The 18,294-nt window shown below is 39.5% G+C and overlaps 1 protein-coding gene and 1 pseudogene across 1 annotated transcript in view; both read left to right on the top strand.

Moving 5' to 3' along the window:
- The window catches only part of MACF1 (microtubule actin crosslinking factor 1), a 297,622-nt gene that overhangs the window by 214,482 nt on the left and 64,846 nt on the right, over positions 1 to 18,294 (top strand). The window contains 5 exon segments of the mRNA XM_039850987.1: positions 505 to 746; positions 1,785 to 1,914; positions 2,637 to 2,836; positions 5,307 to 5,802; positions 6,442 to 7,913. Coding sequence (XP_039706921.1) covers positions 505 to 746; positions 1,785 to 1,914; positions 2,637 to 2,836; positions 5,307 to 5,802; positions 6,442 to 7,913 — 2,540 coding nt within the window.
- On the top strand, positions 1,207 to 1,325 carry LOC120593342 (uncharacterized; annotated as a pseudogene).

The following is an 18,294-nucleotide window of genomic DNA, read 5'->3' as shown; positions in this document are numbered from 1 at the left end:
CGATGCCTTTTTGTTTGCCAGCTATAGGCTAACGGGTTGGCAGCAAGTGAAATCAGATACTAAAGAAATAAAAACTGTACCACTAGGTCAAACCAATGAGGAAAGACCTTGAAGATAAAATATGGGAATCTTTGAATTTTAAAGAAGCTATACTAGAGGTAGTCTAGTCTACCCTCGACCTCCCAGTTAGGTGATTTCTTTGTAGTTCAGAGAAGAGAGAGCAGGAGAATGCCCCAGATCCTTAACTCCCCTCACTTTTGTTGTTCCCATGTTTTATTCATACATGTGAGTAATAATGCTGAAATCAAAAAGCAGATTAATGAGAGCTCTTTCACTCTGTGTATGCAAATAGGAACTTTTATGTGATTTAGCAGGAAGATAATCTCTAGTTCACGAGAAGGACTAGGAGAGATGCTTAATCCTGATGAGAAATTTAGTGTTTAGGAACCAGTGGGGTTGTTTGGAGAGCTATGCCCAATCTGATTTGTTTTTCTATGATACTAGATCTGACGGAGATCCAATGTGACATGTCAGACATAAACTTGAAATATGAGAAACTTGGGGGAGTACTTCGGGGACACCAGGAAAACCTTCGGGCTATCCTCAGCAGAATGCAGGAAGTTCAGAAGGAGACAAGCTCAGTGCTACAGTGGCTGGAATCCAAAGAGGAAATCCTAAAAGGCATGGATGCCTCTTCATCTCCAACCAAGACAGAAACAGTGAGAGCCCAAGCCGAATCTAACAAGGTATTGTTTACATTAGCTGCATCCCAAAAACTAAGGGGAAGAGACTGCTGCACCAGTGTTCCTGCCTGAGCCCAGGGACCTGAGAGTGAGACATGGCCAACCACCCAGGGCCATGGTGAGCAGCATGTTTGACTTTCAAATGAGGAATATGCCTAAACTCTCCTAGGGAATCTTCTTACCTATGAAATTAGAAATTTTTATAAATCAGATTCAGAAACAAAACCAGATGTGTTTGGAGAAAGAGAATAACCCTCCTCAGATGCATGAGCTCATTGAGAATGTGATTTCATTTTCTGTATGATGCTTAAAACCAAACCATTCTCATAACAAGTGACTTTCCAGCTCTTGGAGGGATCTAAATATCTGTGATTGCAGTTCTTTCTTCAGATTGACACATTGGACTAGGAAGAACATCAGAAGAAATAAAACCATATAGAAAATCCTGTAAAATTTTTTTACCGTCTACAGCCATGCCACCCTGAACAAGCCCAATCCCATCTGATCTCGGAAACTAAGCAGGGTCGGGCCTGGTTAGTACTTGGATGGGAAACCACCTAGGAAGATCAGATGCTGTAGGCGTGAAAAATAAAAAATAAAAGATTGTAAACTGACAAGGTCCTTGCAATCTGTGAGGTCAACCAAGGGTTGCCTCACCTAAAAAAAAATTTTTTTTTTGCCAAAACTTTTTATATTCCAATTGAGCATAGCATGTCATCTCCAACTACATAAGCATCACCATTGTTATCATCATCGTCATGATTGTATCGACACTTTTAGTTTATAGGGATTATTAATTCCTTCTTATTGGGTTCTACTGATGTGTTGTACATAAAAAAAATTTAGATACTACCATCTAGATTCTCATTTTAAATAAAAATTGAAGCAGAAAGGTTAAGTATCTTAAATAGCTAAACAGGTCACGGATAGAATCAGAATTAGAGCCTTGATAGCCACTCAACCTTCCACTCATTTCCTCCACACTCACATCTTTGTTTCCCATCCAGAAATCTCATGGCATACATGATGTTCTTTCCCTAGGCCTTCCTGGCGGAATTGGAACAGAATTCTCCAAAAATCCAAAAAGTAAAGGAAGCCCTAGCTGAATTACTAATAGCATATCCTAACTCACAAGAAGCAGAAAACTGGAAGAAAATGCAGGAGGAGCTCAGTAAGTTATCACATGGGTGTTACAAATTCACTTTGTCTAAACTGCTTGTCTTCAAAGCAAATACAGCATTTTAGCATATCCTATAAAGCAGGAATTATTTTTAGTTAATTTTCATAAGCAAATAAGAAGTCCAGATAGGGTTAAAGAGTGAGCTTGATTAGGGAAAAAAATTTAGAGATTTCACACTCAAAGTGTCAGGAGTTTGGCTTTCTTGGGCAAGTCAAAGTGACAGTCTGCTGTAATCAAAAACTAAATAGAGCATTGATGATAAAAATGGGAAATAATCTAACTAGTCAATGAAAGGATTAGATAAATTATGCTGTGTTCATAATATTGAACTATAAGTAATGTAGATGAATATTGGTATGAAAATACTTATTGGCACAGAAGATATTCATAATATAGAAAAATTTTTTAAAAGGCTATGAAATAATATCTTTATAGTGTAAGATACTTTACATGCACTCATTTATGTGTGTGTATGTACTTCTGTGCAGTTTTATCCCCTGTCTAGTTTCATATAACTACTACCACAATCAAGATACAAAACTGTTTGTGTTACTTTAGTTAAAATTAATGGAAGATTATTTTTAACTTTAAAAAAATATTTAAACATTTAAATAAATAAGTCATTTCCTGTAGTATATTAGGAACATAATTTAGGGATCAGGCTTGTGGTTGATGAGAGTGAAGGAATATATTTTCTCATTTCCTCTCTACAGATTCCCGATGGGAAAGGGCCACGGAGGTGACGATGGCTCGGCAAAGGCAGCTAGAGGAATCTGCAAGTCATCTGGCCTGCTTCCAGGCTGCAGAATCCCAACTCCGGCCCTGGCTGATGGAGAAGGAACTGATGATGGGAGTGCTGGGGCCCCTGTCTATTGACCCCAACATGCTGAATGCACAAAAGCAGCAGGTCCAGGTGAGCAGTATAGCTGAATGCTTTCGAGCAAAGAAATTAGAGTCACATGAACCTGGGTTTGCATGCTGCTCTCAGCAAGTAGGTTTCATAAGTCCCCGGGCAAGTCATTTAACCTCTCAGAGTCTTGATCTTTAGTTCAAATGAGATATTTCTAAAGTCTTTGTCATGGTGCCTGTCAAACAGTAAATCGTCAACAATTATTAGTAATATCATTAATAGTCAGTAAGATGAGTGATGTGAGAAAGTGAACTTCTGACTAAATTGTAGAATCATATTTTACTTATAATCCCCAGTGATAGCCATCCACATTACTTAATGCAATAACTTATATCTTCTGGCTTTACTGAAAGCTTTTCTGCTGACCAAACCTCAAAAAAATTGGCTTAAGTGGCTAACATCATGAAATTTAGGCCAAATTATGTCATTTCCAATGAAATTCTGCCTAGAACCTTTCTTTGTTCTACATCCGCCCTAACTTGTTGCATTTCTTTTCACCATCCACCAAGTCCCCTAAATTGAGACCTAAGTAATTTTTGATAGAAAACTTTCTTTTAGCCCCTGCATGCAATTAATTATCAAGTCCCATTCAGTCAGTTTACAAATATTTTTCTAATCCAGTGGTTTTCAAACTTTTTGGTCTCAAAACCCTTTTATACACTTAAAACTTATTGAGGACCCCAAAGAGCTTGTGTTTATCTATTGCTATCTATGGATATTTACTATATTAAAACACTGAGGAACTTTTTAAATATGTATTAATTTTAAAATAATGATAAAACGATAAAATTAATATAAGTAACATTTTATATAAAAAATGCATTTTCAAAAACAAACATTTAATGAGAGTGGCATTGTTTTATATCTTTGCTAATCTCTTTACTATCTAGCTTAATAGAATTTTCTCATAGATTTTCATATCTGCTTCTGCATTCAATCTGCTGTGATAGCACATGTCTCTGGAAAACGCCATTGAACATTCATGAGAGAACAAGAATTTTAAAAGCAAATAACACCTTAGTATTCTTATAAAAATAGTTCTGATCTCATGGATCCCCTGAAAGAATTTAGGACTCCTGCGGGCATAATTCGAGAACCACTGTTTTAAATCCATCCCTTCTCCTCCATTCTAAATGCCTCCGGTAGGCTTAATCTCAGGCCTAAACCATTGCAACAGCCTCCTAAGGGGCTTCTTTGTCTAGTCTCTATTCCACACAATTATCAAGTTATCTCCTTAAATCATATATCTGAATATATTAAAATGCTTCAGTGGCTCTTGACTGCCTGTTAAAGTCCAAATACCTGCTCAATGCGATATATAAGAGTTTTCATAATCTAGTCCCAGTTTGTTTTGCCAACCTCATTTTCAACTCTGCCCCCATATACCCAGGTTTCTGCCCATACCAGATAATGTGTTTTTCCCCGAACATGTCGCACTCATACAGCCCTGTGCCTTTTCTAATCCTAGGGCCTCCCCTCAGCCAGCCTTACTCTCTGCTCTTACATATTCTTTATTATGTCATCTGTGAAGCCTTTCCTGATTGCCCACTTCTACTTTTGTCAGCCCCTGTAGAATTAATCACCTTTACTCCTTGCTTTCACAGTTTCATGTTCACATTAGTGTTTTAACATTTTTACTTTTGTTATATTCTACTATAGTTTATTATTTACACATCTGTTATTCCTTGAGGTTGTGTCTTACTTATTTTTGTGCACTGTAAGTGCTGAGTACTTTCCATAAATTTTCTTATTTAATCCTTACAACAGCCAAGTAAGTACTTTACTATCCTCATTTTGAAGAAGAGGAAACTAAGATTTGGAGAACTTTTTAAAAACTTGCCTAAGTTTATACAGCTATTAAGGGATGGAGTCAGGATTTGAACCCAGACAGTCTGACTCCAGAACCTATAAATCCTAACTTTTTTGATGAGTAAAGCAGTGGATAGAAAAGCATAAAAAGGCATAGTACTTGTTTTAAAGAAGCTCATTATCTAATTGTGCTATATTATAATGTACAGATTGTATGTGCTGTTGGAATGCCAAGAAAGAAACTAAGAAAACAGAGGTATTGAGAGTTCAGACAGCAAGCCCAGCCAGTAATATAGCTGGCTCTGGGATCCAGGTGCCCAGTTCAGAAGCCTGGGTTTTGCCTGGCAAAGCTGATAAGTACCAATCCGGAAAACAAACTTTAATTTCCCAACCATGGCTGACCTTAGTAACCGACGTTAAAACAGAGTAGGACTGATAAGGAAAATAAATAAAATGGACATAATGATCCTTTCAAAACAAATTTTTATTCAGCAGTCAATATAAATAATATGTATATTCCTAATAACCTGGTCTTTGGAGTTTTTTGGTTTATGTTCAAAAGAAGTTAGTACTACTTGGCACAATCCAAAGTCAGTTTTTGTTTTGACACCATTTTTAGATCTGTCTTTTCTCTCTAAACATCCTGGTGTCGTTTCCATTACAGTTTATGCTAAAGGAATTTGAAGCACGCAAGCAACAGCATGAGCAGCTGAATGAGGCAGCTCAGGGCATCCTAACAGGCTCTGGAGATGTCTCTCCACCCAGCAGCCAAGTACAGAAAGAACTCCAGAGCATCAATCAGAAATGGATTGAGCTGACAGACAAACTCAATTCCCGTTCCAGCCAAATTGACCAAGCTATTGTCAAAAGCACCCAGTACCAGGAACTGCTCCAGGACCTATCACAGAAAGTGAAGGCAGTTGGACAGCGACTTAGTGGCCAATCGGCCATCAGCACCCAACCTGAGGCTGTAAAGCAGCAATTGGAGGAGACCAGTGAGATTCGATCAGATGTGGAACAATTAGATCATGAGATTAAGGAGGCGCAGACACTCTGCGATGAACTCTCAGTGCTCATTGGTGAGCAGTACCTCAAGGATGAGCTGAAGAAGCGTTTGGAAACAGTTGCCCTGCCTCTCAAAGGCTTAGAAGACCTTGCAGGTGAGTCGGGGTGAAGAGCACACTGCTGCCATTATTAATGGCAAACCAAAAGAAGGAGTGGTTTAGTGGTAGTTCCAAGAATCTAGAATGACCCTGTAGTATCTTTTGGACTCAGAATAGTGTTAATATATCCCTTTGTTCAGCTGCAGTGAGAGCTGGTCATTGCAGATTGATTGGGCATAAGGAATATATGAAGCACTACATAGCATAATTCTAGAGATTCATGCTCATGGATGTACTTATAGGTGGAGTTACACACTTATTCCTTGCTAATGCTCACTTATTTTCTTTATACCATGCACTTATACACACGCATTTACAAAATTAGAACATGTTCTGGACTTCTTATCATGACCTTGTACAAGAAAAAATTTGTCATTAATTCATTGCCTTTTTTTCTGGAGACATTTTGTGCCTTTATACCAGCTTAGAAATAAAAGTTTACTTCTGTTACTTAGATCACCTTACAAGATTTAATGAGTATTAAATAAGATGTAGTAAGTGGGGGAGCCTAGCTATATGCCTCCTTTATGGTAGGCCTTCAATTAACCTTAGGTTCCTTCCCCTAAGATTAGACCTTATACTCTCAGCAAACATTTTAAATGCTTGATTGATTTAAATTTGATTTCCTCATTTCAGCTGATCGCATGAACAGGCTCCAGGCAGCTCTTGCCAGCACCCAGCAGTTCCAGCAAATGTTTGATGAGCTTAGAACCTGGTTGGATGACAAACAAAGTCAGCAAGCAAAAAACTGCCCAATTTCTGCAAAATTGGAGCGGCTACAGTCTCAGCTACAGGAGAATGAAGAGTTTCAGAAGAGTCTTAACCAACACAGTGGTTCCTATGAGGTGATTGTGGCTGAAGGAGAATCTCTGCTTCTTTCTGTACCTCCTGGAGAAGAGAAAAAGACTTTACAAAACCAGTTGGTTGAGCTCAAAAGCCAATGGGAAGAACTTAGTAAAAAAACCACAGACAGACAATCCAGGCTCAAGGACTGTTTGCAGAAAGCTCAGAAATATCAGTGGCACGTGGAAGACCTCATGCCATGGATAGAAGATTGTAAGGCCAAGATGTCTGATTTGCAGGTCACTCTGGATCCAGTGCAGCTAGAGTCCAGTCTCCTGAGATCAAAGGCTATGCTGAGTGAGGTGGAAAAGCGTCGTTCCCTGCTGGAAATATTGAACAATGCTGCTGATATTCTGATCAATTCTTCAGAAACAGATGAGGATGATATCCGAGATGAGAAGGCTAGAATCAACCAGAACATGGATTCTGTTACAGAAGAGCTACAGGCCAAAACAGGGTCACTCGAAGAAATGACTCAGAGACTCAAGGAGTTCCAGGAAAGCTTTAAGAATATTGAAAAGAAGGTCGAAGGGGCCAAACACCAACTTGAGATCTTTGATGCTTTAGGCTCTCAAGCCTGTAGCAACAAGAACCTGGAGAAGCTAAGAGCCCAACAGGAAGTGCTGCAGGCCCTGGAGCCTCAGGTAGACTATCTGAGGAACTTTACTCAGGGTCTGGTAGAAGATGCTCCAGATGGGTCTGATGCTTCCCAACTTCTGCATCAAGCTGAGGTCACCCAGCAAGAGTTCCTAGAAGTGAAGCAAAGAGTGAACAGTAGTTGCATGATGATGGAAAACAAGCTGGAGGGAATCGGCCAATTTCACTGCCGAGTCCGAGAGATGTTTTCTCAATTGGCAGACCTGGATGATGAGCTAGATGGCATGAGTGCTATCGGCAGAGACACTGACAGTCTCCAGTCCCAAATTGAGGATGTACAGCTATTCCTTAACAAAATCCAAGCTCTCAAGTTAGACATAGAGGCCTCTGAAGCAGAGTGCCGACAAATGCTGGAAGAAGAGGGGACTCTGGATTTGTTAGGTCTCAAGAGGGAGCTAGAAGCCCTGAACAAACAGTGTGGCAAATTGACAGAAAGGAGTAAAGCTCGTCAGGAGCAGCTGGAGCTGACACTGGGCCGTGTAGAGGACTTCTATAGGACATTGAAGGTACTCAATGACATGACCACCGCGGCAGAGGAGGGAGAGGCCCTCCAATGGATAGTGGGAACTGAAGTGGATATCATCAACCAACAACTAGCAGACTTTAAAGTAAGTCTTGCCCTTGTTTTTCAGTCTTTTCCTATCTAATATGTATATTTCTTTTCTTGTAACTTGGAAACTGATTGAGTATACATCTTAACTTCTGTCCCTGATTTCATTATTCTCACTTCCATCACCATCAAAGCATAGTTTTTGGAAACTGAACAGTCTCTTGGACTTCTGAGCAATTAGTTTAAACATTTTTCTGTTAAAATTTATTTCAGTTTTTATAACCAATTAAGGGTATAGAAAGAAATGTCCAAATCTCATCTCTTAAGAACCTCCTCTTATGAAATTCTGATTTCAGATTAACTGATTTTATAATAGCAGTGCTTGTTTCTTCAGGTTTCTGTTTTTCAAATTGAGATATAAGAAGCCATAAGATAAACATGGCATGCTCACCTATCTAAAGTGTTGATTTTTATCACAGATTTCAAGGGAAAATTATTTGATTAATATATTATAGAATAAAATGCAGAATTCTCAGGATTAAATTAAAACATGACACTTGAAAGAAATTTTCCACTTATAGTAAGTAGCTTAAAATTACACCCCAGATTCCTCAAGAATACAAGTTCTCTGCCTATAGAGTTTGAGATATGTTGCCTTAGTTGCAAAAAAATATTTTAATTCTTTGAGTCCCAAAATTTTGTGAGTTTAATTTAAAACAACAGGGGACGATGAGAGGAGTTGACTCAAAGTACAAGTTTGGTGGGTCTGGATCTTGGAACTCGGAACCGACTTTGGGTCTTGGCTCTCATTGTATGTGCCTTTCGCCCCAAAAGTTTACTTTGTTGTAAATACCTAAAATTATCTCACTCCACTGCTAGAGGCCTCTCTACTGCTTTTTCCTTTTTGATGTATGGAGTGGATTTGGAAAGAATACTTCTCACACTTTATTTCCATCACTAGTGTTGATTATTCCCACTTACACAGTTAACACTCCATCAGAGTTAAGTTGTCTCTCCGAGTCCCTTCCTGTTGTGATTCTTTCTGTTAAAAACATGGGTGGAGAGATGGTGTTGTCACCAGGTCAGATCCACATGGTCCTGAGAGAGATCACAAATTTGTAGAAAGGTCCAAGTGCAGAAAGGTGGCTGTTTCAGAAGAGCCTCTCTGGGAGTTTATGGTATATTCAGCATTACAGTGAGACATTGGCTAACGGCCCTTTACCATGTTTAGAAATAGCGCAGTTTGGAGCAACGCAAGTCATCGTATTTGGGTTTCTTGAGGCACCCAAATAAGGAAAGGGTAGATAGAGAAAATTCAAACCCATGGGCCCACATGTTTTCCTCTTAGAGACTCCCATACCTCTGCTCCAGGGGCAGGGTGACCTTCCCTGCTTCAGCATATGCGATTTCCTTTCCTCTTCCACTGTAAGCTCTTTGAAAACAAAGACTCTTCTACAGGCACGCTTCATTGATCCAGTTTACTTGGATCCGGTTTACTTAGAATTAACTGTCTAACCAACTAAATGCATTTCTTATAAAACTGAAACTTATCCCTTTAGGCTTCAAAATAGTTTTATCAACTAGATTGTGGCATATATGGGAATTATTTTAAATTTTATTTGCCTAATTTTCTAAATACTATATTATGCGTAAGTTTTTCTTTATGAGTGCAGGTTAACATTACTAAAAAGATGATACCGTTCTCTCCTGTGGTGATTCTTCAAGAATATTAGTAACATTTGGAGCTGCTTTGTATTAAATATTCCTAATTAGCTGTGCAGTTTGAGTTCTGTATTGAAGTTCTTGTTTAGGGCCTCTGCATTGCTATACTGGCTGGATTGTCAGTGTGTATATACGTATGGGGACAGTGTGTAGTTTCTGGTTTTTCTCCATTACCATGATATCAGGTATTATTTCTTACTGCTGTTATTTTCACTGCTGTCACTGGGCCTGCCTTTAGCAACCTACCCCTTTCTTCCAGCCTTCAATGAGCTAGAAAATGAAGTAAACAAGCCTGTTAAAATTGTGTTAAATACCAGCTAGAATTTTAAAAAGGATTCACAGGCAGGCATATAGAGTGTTTGGATTTGAGAACAATAATCATTTCCTTTTCATTTAATCCTGGGTTTCTAGAGACATTGTGAATTTTGATGTTGCTAGAAGGTTTGAGAAATTACTGGACATTACCATATTTTATTTGTGTCCTAGTATGTTGCGTAGTAGTGCTCAGAGTTCAGTAGCTGCTTTAGTTGCTTGTTATAGCAGTCTCGTTTCACTGACTTTTAAGAATAAGCCTCCCACCACCAATACTAGAGATGTGAAGGCTGGGACCAGACACTGATCAGCTGGTCACCTGCACAGTGTGTTTTATCTTCAGGGGACTGGTGTTGACAAGGCAAAACTGAAAGAGGAATGAGAGAAGGAGAGTGGTAAAGTTGAATGCTCTGTGTCTGTCCTCCTCAAGTTGGGGATGCAAATCAGAAGCCTGGTTCCACTTTATAAGTAAGATCCACCTTATATCCTCCCCAAGTTGGGGATGCAAATCAGAAGCCTGGTTCCACCTTATAAGATCCACCTTATAAAGTCAAAGACTTTGGGAGGCAGTTTTGCCTCCTCCCAGCAAAGGTCTTGGGGGTCATAAGGGGAGGAGCACACTTGTGGCTTAGTTCATACTGAGCTCATGGGAAGTGAAAACAATGAGAGAGGAAAAGCTCTGTCAGTTCCACAGTTCCCTGGGGGCTGAGTAAAGGGAAGGTTTTCTTGGACCCATTCTGAGGACTAAGTCATTTTCTTGATTTGTGTGCTGAGTTCCTGGATTACTGTGCCGCAATAGATTATTCTTCCCTCACACCAGCTTCATAAAGTATTACTGCTTTCAGATTAAAATTGTTTTTAATAGAGGCAAAAAACAGAGATGAAGATAAATGTTTTTAAAAAAAATCATAAGCTTTGTTTTCAGCTCTTCTTTTTATAACGGTATCATGCTCTCAGGACAGACTCTCCTGAAGAGAAGAGGATACGAATCTGTGAGACAGAAACATGGGCTCTGCTTTGACCTAGCTAATAAGCCCATTGGGGATGGATGGAATAGACAGATGAATCAAGTCTGTGGAGAACCTTAGTCTTATTTGGGACTGTGTAATAGTGGTGATAAATGCAGGGAGAGGCAGTTAGCCTATGGGAAAAATTATGTCCTCCTTAAATGAACACAAAAAACCGAAAGTCGTTATCGCTAGGAAAAGCTCTTTCCTCGATTACTTCTGAATAATTGATAGAATATGGTCAGCCAGTGAGGATCTAGCAAATGGAAATGGCAAAGACTTCAGGGCACTTTCCTGGGTTCATCTCTCTGTTAGAAGTAGAAAGGAAGAAATCATTCCAGAAATCATAAAGGAGAATACTGAGCATGTTTTCAGAAAACAGGAAGGAAAAGACTTTGGCTAATCTCTTCAGGAAATTCCATTTTCCTGAACAAGAGAGACTCTAATTATTGAGGAAAAGGACTTGTATGTACATAGCAGGAGACTAGCGAGAAAGGAGAGAGACCTTTATTTCACTGAAACTTAAGCCAAAGAATTCTCCCAAGGTAAACTTTCTGGGAAGGGTAGAAAAAGACTTGAAATTTAGAGAAGAAATCTATTAAGTCTGAAAATAAGAGGCTTTCCTCATTTTTAAATTCTCCCTATGTAGGTTTTGTAGTCAAGAGTTGAGATCATTCTGAGCCTTAAACGACCTCCCCGCCTGCACCCCCTGAACCAGCCTGGCCTTTCAGTCTGGAAGTGTGTGGTGGTGGTGGCATCCTACTGATGAGCCATATCAAGAAACCTGCATGTGCCTTCATGCACTCTGTATTTCATATGTGTTTATATTTACTATGTATTCAGGCCAGGCTTCAGACTCACTCTTCCACTCAGAGACAAGAAAAAACAAGAGGGAAAAATGGAAGCCTTTTTCGGGTCCGTAGGTTTCTCACCAAGGTTCACTTCCTCTAGTGGTGCATTTGAAGCATCTAAGGCGGTCGGCCTTTTCCTTCCTTGTCTTTGAGGCTGGGCTGACAGGATGTCAGTGCAGCAGCCTTCTCTAGGACTATTCTCTGTCCTAATTCAAGTTGAGCAGAGTCCAGGGTCAGGGACTACATATACTTGGCAGCTACTGTCTGTCCTACTATGGAGCCAGAACGAGAAAACCCTGTAAACCTCATTTGATTTTTTGCATCATGGAAAGCAAGCTTAGTCTTCCCTAAGAGCACATGTGAAAACCCTTGGAAGACAGAGCCTGACACGGAGCTGAAAGACTGCCAATCTGCACAAAGATACTTACTCCTTCCTTTCATTGAATTACAAGGACAGGATCAGCCCATCTACATTTTGGCCGGTTAGAGTCACTAGAGAATAAAGCAAATGAGGTCAGCATTAGCTACCTGCCCTTGGAGAGAAAGGAAATCACACTTGGTATGACCTGTCTGTCACTGGGAGGTTTAGGTATCTCCAGCTTTACAGCAGCCAAGATAAGTTGGATAGGCATGCCTATCCCCACCTTGTGCTGACCCGTGGCTTGGCTTGTTGATTTTTTTCTCCCTTCTTAAACAAGGCTACTCCAACAGTAACTACTAGGTTCCAAGGATATAAAAAGAATGCTCTAGAACAGGGTTTCTCAACCTTGGCACTCATGCATGACATCTTTGGCTGGATAATTCTTTGTTGTTGAACAGCTATCCTGTGCTTTGTAGGATGTTTAGCAGCATCTCTGATCTGCATCCACTAGATGCCAGTAGCAGCCCTTCCCCAGTATGACAACCAAAAATGTCTTCTAGACATTGCCACATGTCCCCTGGAAAGCAGACTTCCTCAATTGAGAACCACTGCCTTGGAAGAAATTTGCCATTTATATGTGGGAAATAGCATTCAGTTGGAAAGAGTGCTCATTGATTAAGTTAAATATTTATGTAGTAAGCAAACTTCTGATAATCTGATTATGTGTCTGTAGTAGCAACAACTGCCTCTAAGTCAGCCTTTCTTTAGGCCAGGCCCTGGATTCTTTATTTTCATGGGTATCAATTTGTGCCTGGTTTAAAAACCTCCTAGTCACTTTCCCTAGCATCTGCAGTTTGTTTTGCCTAAAGTTGTTGATGCAGGTGTTGGTTGATGATGCATTTCTAAAGAGGAGCTTCCTTTGTGGAAATACTTCAGGGAGCCTCCTTGTTCTGTGCCTTTAAGGGGAGACTACAGCCTGTCAGTTGTTCTCAGCCCAGGAGCTCACAGCTCGCTGCTGATATTTATATCCCTTATGTGACCACCTCCCGTCCCACCCCCCTCATCCCCCCCCAAAAAAGAATTCCACCGCTCTGTAATAATCCTCTCCACACCCACCATAGGAACTGGGTGGGGAGAAGGTGAAGGAGCCTTTAAGTTTGCTTCACGTTGAACTTTTTCCAGCCCCATTTTAAAGTATCGCCATTAGTGTTTCAAACATCAGCACCACAAACAAAATCCCAAGATTGCAACCTTTACATCATCTTAAAGGAGCCTTACGCCTTAGTGAATGTTGGAAAACCTAATGGAAGGTTGTAAGAAAGTGCTGATGGCTTTCACAAAACTCTGTCTGGAAATTTTGATAGCAAGAGAGGATTTTAAAGCAACTAAACGAATATATCCTCAACCAGAAGAAAGGACTGAGCAGTTTGATTTCAGTTTACTGAAATTCTTCACATATAGTGTCAGCACGTAACATTTGCAGCTAAGATTTTTCTTATGATTTTGTACAAGAAAAACAAGAATTTACCGCATGTAGAACTCATGTTTATTGTTGAGTATTCGACGAGAGAACATGATTGAGATGAACACAGACTTGCAGAACAGGCCAGTTTCTCACTGTGTCTGGAAATGCATGGTAAGTGGTCTCAGCCTCAGCCTAGTCCTGGAACTTCAGAAAAGTACCCTGGGCACTTTTAAGTTAGCTAGCTGGGTGGCACACGAACTGTAGTGAGCCCCTAGGAAGTGCAATGAGTTGCTTTGAAGGTTTCATTGTTAGAGTTGGTTGGTCCACCAGGAATAAAATGAGTCCCACGGGGAGTCGTGTCAGGTCACTGCGCCAAAAGTCTGTCTCCTGCCAAACAGATTTTTCCCAGGTCTCAGCTGTCTGGGTTGGAAAAACCTAGCTATGGGGAGAATGTGCTTCCTCCCCACCTTCCTCAAAATTATGCCACTGCCACTACCAAATGCTTTTCAAATACCAGTCTCTGGTATTGGCTGTGGAAGATTAATGGGATACACTTATTCCCTAGGCCTGCACAAGCTATTTTCCTACTACCAGTACTATGATTTCAAATGTGGACCTTTCAGAACTTTGACCACTTAAGGATGAGAATAAGTGCTACGTGGTTATGGTCTACGTGGTTATGGATCCCTTTGTGGGGGATAGGAGTAAGGGGTTCCATATTCCTTTCTGTCCATCCTTACAGAGCGCTTGTGCCAGTCCTTGTGGTAGGTGCTGGAGTCTCAAGACAATAGTATAGTATGGGAGACAGACACAAAGAATTGCAGTGGTAGTGATGTAGAAGTAAGTGCAGTAAGAGAGACCCAAGTCTAAATGATCTCTAACCCACCCCCGCAGTAAATCAGACATTTGAAATCCCAGTTGCAGGTAAGAAAACAGACTTGAAGATGTTAAGTAACTTGTTCAAACCATACAGCAAAGTAAATGTTAGAACTGGAAATGAAAAGGTCTTTTTGGCACCAAAGCTCATGCTTGACCAGTGGTTCTCAACTGGAGGCAGTTTTGCCCCTCGGGGACATTTGACAATGTCCAAGGACATTTTTTTTATTGTCATGACCGGGGAGGCTGCTGCTGCCTCTAAACATCATATAATACACAGGATAGCCCTTTACAACAGAGAATCATTCAGCCTACTTCTGGAAAGATAGGGTTTGGTATTTTGCCCTCTTCAGATTCCATGACAAGTAAGAGTTAACTTACTATGAAATAGTTCCACTGCCTGGGGAAGTTTCGTGGTTTTCCTCCCTTTTTTCGAGAATTAGTTAAGAAATAGTGTTGGTTCCGAGAGTGACTTATACAGACCTGTTGGATAAAGTCAGGATCTTGGTAAACTAATTTGAGTCAGTGGCTAAAGAATTCTCTCCATGCTTGACCAGTCCCCACCCCACCCTGCCACAAGGCTCCTGCTGTGGAAATCAATCAGCTGTGTATCTGAAGCTGCTTCCTGTAGGGTGTGTTATGGAATGGCATCAGCCCCTACACCAGCTGGGAGTGCTGATCTCAGTGTGATTTTATCAGACGGTCTCTTTTGAGCCTTGCTGTTAGGAACAAAGGATCCTCTGTTCAGAATGCAGAAAGCTAGTGTGATTGGACAGCCAGCGTGTACGCACATGGTTCCCACGGAAAAAAAACCACATAAATTATGCTGTAGCCTTCTAAAACTTGGGCTTCCGAGGTGGTTTTCCCTTAGCTTCTGTCTGTTTTTAACCCTTCTTTCTGTGAATGTTTATCTTTCCTCCAGATCAATGCAAGAGACATCTGATCTGATGAATTAAATGGTGGCATTCTTCAGAACTGTTCTGTGTCTGTGCCTTCAGTCTTTTTCTTTTCCAGTCTTGGAAACTACATTTTTGATCCCCACTATCTTTCCAGTCTTATTTCCTATATAGACCATCTACTCCATCCACTTATTCCCCAAACTCCTTATATATTTTACCTATTTGATTTCTACCCATACCTGAAGCCTTGGCTAAAGTCCTATATCTCCACAAAGCCATCTTGATCTCCCCAGCTCACCACTCCTGATCTCCTAGATCATTTAATATGTGTAACTCATTTGGCCTTGATCATATACTTCCTATTTTTGGCATTTTCTGATTATATGTATTTGTCTCTCATCTCAATAAATCCGTTTTTGTGTCCCTCAAAGTAGTTAGCATATTGGTATAAATGGAGAAATAAATGTTCTTTATTTCTCATTAGCCATGTGAGGATTCAAAATTCTGTCTACTCTGCAAGACTCGAGGTATATTCTTTGTGTGTCCTGAGAAATTCTAATCCTGGCCTAGATTCCTCATCTCTCCATCTTGCTTCTGGGCTCTCTTCCTTTTCTACCAGTTAGAATATGTTAGAGGAACACAATTTCATTTCAGTATTAGCCCAAACAAAGCAAAACTAAGAAAGGAATTTGCTACTTCAGATGTACTTAAAGAAAGCCAGATTAGAGTCATTGTCATTTAAGCAATCAGTTGGCAGTTAAGAAGTCTTCATATTTCATTTAACTTGATGTAGTGAAAAAAATTTAATATGAGTGTGAGTCACAAATATCCCACTTTAAATTCTGGCTCTATCATTTACTACCTGAGTGAACTTCGGAGAAATTACTTAACCTCTGTATAGTTATTTCAACTATAAAATGTGAGGAGTGGTAAATCATACCTTTAGAGTTTTTATAAGAATTAAATAAAGTGATGTAGATGCAAGCCCTAAGTATATATTAAGTGATCGATAAATGATAATATCCTTTTATTTAAAAAAAAAAAAAAAGTTTATCCAGACATACAAATTAGAATATTAAATTTTCTAATTTTATATTAAAAAATAATGAAAGTTTTGCCTAGGGATGATCATTCTCCAGAAGACTTAATCTAAGGCCCAGCCCAAGATTAGATTCATTCTTTTCTTCTTGGAAAAATGCAAACGAGAATAAATTAAAATTAGTTTGATGAAAGCTGTGAAACAAGTGAATGGACAAATAGCCTCCCTGAGCAGTTTTTGTGGGGAACAAGTGTAGGGCTTGTTTCTAATCCTAGAGCAGCAATACATATGTGGGTTTAGCTCATGACTCTGTAACACAGTTTTAAATATACTTTATGTATACATACATACATATACATGTGTTTGTTTATTCATTAAATTGTTAATTTATTCATATCAGAATCCCACCTCTTCTTTTTGACCTTGGCTTATATACGTACAAATCAATGGTATTTTTATATCAGCCAGAATTAACCAGAAGCCAGTTACCAGCTCAGTGACTTCCCCAGTCACTCAGAGTTACCCATCAGATCAGCTTTACTGATCTCAGGGTCCTTGGCCTAATTAGTTTTTAACATAGACCATGTTCTTGTCCTCTGTTGCCATACAATGGCAACTACCAAGTCAGCATCTTTGGGAGAGACACCTCTTAACATTAATCATTAATTAAAACATTGAGATGTGAAGGGAAAAAATATCTTAATTTCAGAGGAAAGCAGCTCAAAAACACAGGTATAATTCATCTTTCTGCCAAATATTTATACCACATCAAGATGTTTTATAAGAAAGCTTCAATTCTTCATAGTTTCAGCAAATATGTATTTCAAATATTTGGTAATATATATATATGAGTCAGGGGAAGAAGATACAAATTCAAAGAAATTGAATTTAGGTCTTTTCCAGCTTGAATTTATTGTATCCATTCAAGTGAACCATTTAATATCTTTATCATCTTACAATTCACTCCCAAAGGAAGAGTTCTGATTTTGATATAGTTATTTAAATTCAAACCTAGATTACCTATTTGTAATCAATGATGAGAATTGTTTTAGTAATAAAATGTAAGAGATAATCTTCAGAAATCTCTTTCATCTGTATCATTTATTCTATCTCCTTTTCTAATATTGGAGAGAGGATCCCTACAGCAAAATTCCTTGAGAGATTCAACCCAGGGACCTGTTAAATGGAAATAGCCAAGCAACTTTATGAAGTTTTTAATTTGTAAAAGTTGTGAAGTCATGTAACTCCTGAATTTGAAAGACTATTCTCAGTCCCAGGTGAAAGCCCATATGGTCATTTTCTCAGGAAAGCCTCCCCTGAACCACCAGACCACATTGAGCCCCTTAATCCATGCTCTCATAGCATTGTTTGCTTTGTTACCAGAGTACTTGTCACAATTGAATTAAAATGAATGTCTGTCTCCCCTACTAAAATGTGAGTTCCTGACCCGTCTTGCTTATCACTCTCCCTTGCATAGTTTAGGGCACATAGTAGACCACAGTAAATATTTGTTGAATGAATGAAAAGAATCAAGGATATACCTTGTGAAATTACTTGCCTTAAGAGGTCAAGAAATGGAGCCCAAAGAAACAAAAAAGGACCAGCTAGAAAAGAGGCATCAGGATAGCAAAGTGCAATGGAAGCCAAAAGAACAGAAACTTAAGAGGGGAGGACCAATACTTACTTCTCACCGCTACTTATCCTTAATCCCTAATCTGATCCACACCCCATCACAGTGCTGAAACTGTTCTCTTGAAAGTATTCACTGACTTCCTAGTTGCCAAGTCTGGTGGCCTTGTCATACTCATTGTCCTCATCCTTTATGTAGCATTTCTTAAAGCCCCCCTGTCCATTTACTTTCCCGACATTGTACTCTCTCCATTCTCTTCACTGGCTGTTCTGCTTTC

This window comes from Pteropus medius, unplaced genomic scaffold (genome assembly GCF_902729225.1).
Source record: "Pteropus medius unplaced genomic scaffold, Ma_sr-lr_union100, whole genome shotgun sequence".
Taxonomy (NCBI): Eukaryota; Metazoa; Chordata; class Mammalia; order Chiroptera; family Pteropodidae; genus Pteropus; species Pteropus medius.
This window is presented reverse-complemented; position numbering and strand designations above follow the sequence as displayed.